Source organism: Aegilops tauschii, chromosome 6, assembly GCF_002575655.3.
Source record: "Aegilops tauschii subsp. strangulata cultivar AL8/78 chromosome 6, Aet v6.0, whole genome shotgun sequence".
In the NCBI taxonomy this organism is placed as follows: domain Eukaryota; kingdom Viridiplantae; phylum Streptophyta; class Magnoliopsida; order Poales; family Poaceae; genus Aegilops; species Aegilops tauschii.
The window spans coordinates 52,343,177-52,348,948 of NC_053040.3; the positions used below are offsets into that span (position 1 = coordinate 52,343,177).

The following is a 5,772-nucleotide window of genomic DNA, read 5'->3' on the forward strand; positions in this document are numbered from 1 at the left end:
TTTTGTTACTTGTTGCTCGTTACAAATTATTTTATCTTAAAACTATCTGTTACCTCTAATTTCAGTGCTTGCAGAGAATACCTTGCTGAAAACCGCTTATCATTTCCTTCTGCTCCTCGTTGGGTTCGACACTCTTACTTATCGAAAGGACTACGATAGATCCCCTATACTTGTGGGTCATCAGTGTTCAAGGTCGACCCTCACTTCTCCAATGCATAACCTTCCAATCACTTCTCTTATTGAAAAAACTTTTTAGGCATGAGAGGCAAGTATTTTTTTGGTATTTTCATTCTTTTAATTTTTTGTATGTTTCACCCAGAACTAAACAGAAACAAAAAGGAAAAACAAAATCTACTTAGTGAAGAAAGCAAACAAGCACACACGAGAGTATCAACCCCACGCTATTGCTCCCCGGCAACGGCGCCAGAAAAGAGCTTGATAATCTCCAAGTGCAGGGAATCATCGTAGCAATTCCCAAAGGTGGAAGTGATAAGTATGGAGTGTCGAACCCAAAAGGAGCTAAAGGTAAGATCAATATTCTCTCAAGTCCTATCTGCCATTGATACGACTCTATGTACACCGAACATTTGCTTCCAACTAGAAATGAGAAATAAAACTACGTTGTGGGTAAGAAGAGGATAACTTTGCATGGTATCAGAGAGCTAAAATTTAAAAGTAGGTTCTGTTATCATAAAGTTAGAATATATTACTAAATATTATAAATAGCGAGTGTGGAATAATGATGGGTCGGTGTGCGGAATTATCCTAGGCAATCGTTAACAAGACCGGTAATCACTATTGCAATTTCATATGAGGGAGACGCATAAGCTAACATACTTTCTCTTCTTGGATCATATGCACTTATGATTGGTACTCTAGCAGGCATCCGCAACTACTATAGATCACTAAGGTAAAACCCAACCATAGCATTAAAGCATCAAGTCCCCTTTACCCCATACGCAACAACCCCCTTACTCGGGTTTATGCTTCTGTCACTCAAGCAACCCACTATAAGCGAATCATAAACGTATTGCAACACCCTACAGCGGGAATCCCTCACGCTTGCGCGACACGGAGGGCACAATAGGACAACACCAAAATAAAAACATACAACTGATACCAATCTATATCATCAATCTACCCAAGACAAAGGATGTCTACTCAAAACATCATAGGATGGCAACGCATAATTGGATCATAATATGTGGCATAAAGCACCATGTTCAAGTAGGGATTACAGTGGGGTGCGGGAGAGTGGACCGCGTAAAATAGATGAGGATGGTGATGATGATGGTGATGTTGATGAAGACGATCACCGCGGTGATGATTCCCCTCCCGATGGCACTCCGGCGCCACCGAGGGAGAGGAGGAGAGGTTCTCCCCCTTGTGCTTCATCCTCCATGGCCTCCCCCTAGATGGGAAGAGGTTCTCCCTCTGGTCCTTGGCCTTCATGGTGATGATGGCCCCTCCGAGATCCTCCTCCATGGCCTCCGGTGATGATGGCCCCCTCCGGCAGGGTGCCAGAGAGGGCCTATATTGATTTCTCGTGTCTACAGAGGCTTGCGGCGGCGGAACTTCCGCCCAGGTTATTTTCTGGGGGTTTCTGTATTTGTAGGAATTTTTGGCGTCGGTTTCACGTCAGGGGCGTCTCCGAGTCATCCGCGAGATAGGGGCCCACGCCCAGGGGGTAGGGCGTGCCCCCACCCTCGTCGACAGCCCGGGACTCTTCTGGCCCAACTCTTTTACTCCGGGGGCTTCTTTTGGTCCATAAAAAATCGTCAAAGATTGGCACGTCAATTGGACTCCGTTTGGTATTCCTTTTCTGTAAAACTCAAAAACAAGGAAAAAACAGAAACTGGCACTGGGCTCTAGGTTAATAAGTTAGTCCCAAAAATCATATAAAATAGCATATAAATGCATATAAAACATCTAAGATGGATAATATAATAGCATGAATACTTCATAAATTATAGATACGTTGGAGACGTATCAGCACCAAGCTGGCCGAGCCGCTGGTCGTAGCCGAGGAGCGGAGCCAACTCGCCCGGATCGTCGCCTTGGCCAACGAGACGTCGGCTGTGCCGATCCCTGCCGAGGAGCTGACTGACGAGGCCTCGTTCAAGCCCTCCAAGGAGACCAAGAAAGTGAAGCTGAACCCGGAAGACCCCAGCTGCAGCAAGTATGTTGTCGTGGGCACCCGCCTCGACAATAAATAGGAAGGCGAGCTCGTTGACTTCCTCTGCGAGAATCGGGATATTTTTGTATGGACCCCAAAGGACATGCCGGGTATCCCAAGGAAGTACGCCAAGCAAAAACTCCACGTCCGCAAGGACGCCAAGCCTGTCCGTCAACCCCTGCGACGTTTTTACGAAGAGAAGAGAAGAACCATCGGTGAAGAGGTTGCCAAGCTTTTGGCTGCCGGCTTCATCATGAAAGTGTTTCACCCCGAGTGGCTGGCCAACCCAGCCTTGTCCTGAAGAAGAATAAGACCTGGCGCATGTGTATCGACTACACCAGCCTGAACAAGGCCTGCCCCAAGGACCCGTTCGCCCTCCCGCGGATCGACCAAGTCATCGACTCCACTGCCGGGTGTGAGCTCCTGTCCTTCCTGAATGCTTACTCCAGCTATCATCAGATCAAGCTGGAACCGGCCGACGCCCTGAAGATGTCCTTCATCACGCCCTTTGGGGCATATTTCTACATCACCATGTCGTTCGGCCTGAAGAACACCGGCGCCACCTTCCAGCGCTGCATGCAGAAATGCCTGCTGCCGCAACTCGGCCGCAACATCCACGTCTATGTGGACGACATCGTGGTGAATACCAAGTAGCACCTCACACTCCTCGACGACCTGAAGGAAACCTTTGCCAACCTGCGCGAGTACAAGGTCAAGCTCAACCCGGAGAAATGCGTTTTCGGCGTCCCGGCCGGAAAGCTACTCGGCTTCCTCGTCTCGGAGCGCGGCATTGAGGCAAACCCGGAGAAGATCAAGGCCATCGAGCGCATGCGCAAGCCGGCTCGGCTGCGCGATGTCAAGAAGTTCACCGGCTGCTTGGCCTCGGTCAGTCGGTTTCTCAACCGGCTAGGCTAGAGGGCCTTGCCCCTGTATCAGCTGATGAAGAAGACGATGCCGTTCAACTGGAACGACCAGGCAGACGAGGCTTTCCAGGACCTCAAGCGCATGCACTCCACCACACCAGTCCTGGCCGCACCAGCCGAGAAGGAGCCGCTGTTGCTCTACATCGCTGTGACCTTGCAGTCGGTCGGCATGGTGATGGTGGTCGAGTGCCCAGAGAAGGGCAAGGTCCAAGCCGTCCAGCACCCTGTCTATTACCTGAGCGAGGTGCTCTCCGCCTCCAAGCAGAACTACCTGCACTACCAGAAGATGTGTTGCGGCGTGTACTTCACCGCCAAGAAATTGAAGCAGTACTTTCAAGAGCACGTTGTCACCGTGGTCAGCACGACCCCCTCGGCGAGATCATCGGGTTCCGAGACGCCTCTGGCCGGGTCGCCAAGTGGGCGCTCGAGCTAGCCGGCCACACCAACCTCTACGAGCCCCGCACTACGATCAAGTCCCAAGCTCTGGCCGATTTCCTCGTCGACTGGACCGAGACCCAGTACCTGTCGCTGCCGCCAGACTCGACACACTGGCGCATGCACTTCGACGGCTCGAAAATGTGTCTCGGCCTAGGGCCGGCATAGTGCTCTCCTCCTCGAAGGGCGACCGGCTCAAATACGCACTCTAGATCCACTTCACCGCCTCCAACAACGTCGCCGAGTACAAAGCCCTTGTGCATGGCCTCCGGCTTGCCAAGGAACTTGGCATCCAGCGCATTTTGTGCTACAGCGACTCGGATCTGGTGGTGCAGCAGTGCTCCGGCGAGTGGGACGCCTGCGACCCCAACATGGCAAGCTACCGCTTCCTCGTTCAGAAGCTGTCCGGATTCTTCGCGGGCTGCAAGTTCCTCCACGTCCCGCACGCAGAAAACGAGGTGGCCAACACGCTCGCCTCGTCCCGGCAATCCATCCCACCCGGTGTCTCCCTCGAGCACTTGCGCAAGCCGTCTGTCAAGCCGTCTCCGGACTCCGAGTCCATCTACGTCCCGGACGACCCGGCCGCGCCTCAACCCGGCCCGGGGATTGCCGAACCTGGCCCGGGGACTGCCGAACCCAGCCCAGGGACTGCCAAACCCGGCCTGGCAGCCACAGTCATCGACCCGGCCGCTGTCGTACCCAACCAGGGGGCTGCTGGACCCGGCTCGAGGGCTGCCGCCCCAGAACCCGCCATGGTGGCCGTCTTCGCCGTGGTGACGGCGCCATCATGGGCCCTGCCCATCTCAGAGTTTCTGGAGAACGGGGTCCTCCCATGGACGAGACTGAAGCCCGACAAGTGCAGCGACGGGCGTCCGCCTACAACATCATCAACAACAAGCTCGTCAAGCGCAGCTCCACCAGCGTGTTCCAGCGCTGCGTCGAGCAAGACAAGGGCATTGAGATCCTCCTCGACATACACCAGGGCGAGTGCGGGCACCACGCCGCCTCGCGGTCCCTGGTGGCCAAGGCTTTCCGCCATGGTTTCTACTGGCCCACGGCCCTCCAAGATGCCGAGTCGCTCGTCCTCAAGTGCGAGGGATGCCAGCGCTTCAGCAAGCGCAACCACCAGCCGGCGTCGGCGCTCCGAACCATCCCGATCACCTGGCCTTTTGCAGTCTGGGGACTCAACATGGTGGGGCCCTTCAAGACCGCTCGAGGCGGCATGACGCATTTGCTGGTGGCGGTGGACAAGTTCACCAAATGGACTGAAGCAAGGCCAATCAAGAAGCTGGACGGGCCGACGGCCGTCCGATTCGTCAAGGACATCGTGGTGCGCTACGGCATGCCGAACAACATCATCACAGACAACGACACCAACTTCGCGAAAGGCGCGCTCGCGCAGTACTGCTCCGTCTCCGGTATCCGCCTTGACCCGGCCTCCGTTGCACACCCGTAGTCCAACAGCCAGGTCGAGAGGGCCAACGGCCTCATCCTATCCAGCATCAAGCCGCGGCTCGTCAAGCCGCTCATCCGTTCACCCGGCAGCTGGCTTGACAAGCTGTCGGCCATCCTCTGGAGTCTCCGAACACTGCCAAACTGGTCGACCGGGTTCACCCCGTTCTTCCTCGTCTACGGAGCAGAAGCCGTCATCTCGACTGACGTCGAGTTCTACTCGCCGCGCATCACGATGTACACCGAAGCCGAAGCCAAAGAAGCCCGCGAAGACGGTGTCGACCTGCTCGAAGAAGCACGTCTCCTAGCGCATAGCCGCTCAGCCATCTACCAGCAAGGCCTGAGGCACTACCACAACAATAAGATCAAGCCCCTCGCTTTTTGGGAGGGAGACCTCGTCCTCCGACTCGTCCAAGAGCAGACCGACCAACACAAGCTGTCCTCCCCATGGGAGGGCCCCTTCATCGTTAGCAAAGCCTTGTGCGATTGCAACGCCTACTACCTCATCGATGCCTGCAAGTCAAACAAGCACAAGAGAGACACCGCCGGCGAAGAAACAACCCGGCCGTGGAACGCAGAACTCACTACAAAAAAAGACACATCCGTGACATTTTGGGCCGAACGAATTTTTTTCTGTCATACATATGACACTTCTATGACGATAATTGTGACAAAATCCGGTATCATCATAGATGTGGTGGGCTCCTACTTCTATGACAAAAAATCATGACAGAAAATGGGCTTTTCGTCCTGGGCGGGCCGGAGACGCAGCTGGATGACATTCTT

At 54.2% G+C, this 5,772-nt stretch overlaps 1 protein-coding gene across 1 annotated transcript; it reads left to right on the forward strand.

The window, feature by feature from the left end:
• Positions 1-3,127: 3,127 nt before the first annotated feature.
• Positions 3,128-4,990, forward strand: LOC141025803 (uncharacterized). Its single transcript, XM_073501727.1, has 4 exons — positions 3,128-3,343; positions 3,460-3,701; positions 3,848-4,404; positions 4,602-4,990. Exons 1-4 carry the CDS (start codon positions 3,128-3,130, stop codon positions 4,988-4,990), a joined length of 1,404 nt encoding a protein of 467 aa, XP_073357828.1.
• Positions 4,991-5,772: the final 782 nt, after the last annotated feature.

Bases quoted from the DNA above. Each gene is read 5' to 3' on its own strand.
- LOC141025803 (XM_073501727.1), top strand. From the start codon at position 3,128: ATGCCGTTCAACTGGAACGACCAGGCAGACGAGGCTTTCCAGGACCTC. The intron at 3,344-3,459 runs GTGCTCTCCGCC...CACCGTGGTCAG, and splicing joins CTGTCTATTACCTGAGCGAG to CACGACCCCCTCGGCGAGAT. The intron at 4,405-4,601 runs GTCCGCCTACAA...CGGCCCTCCAAG, and splicing joins CGACAAGTGCAGCGACGGGC to ATGCCGAGTCGCTCGTCCTC.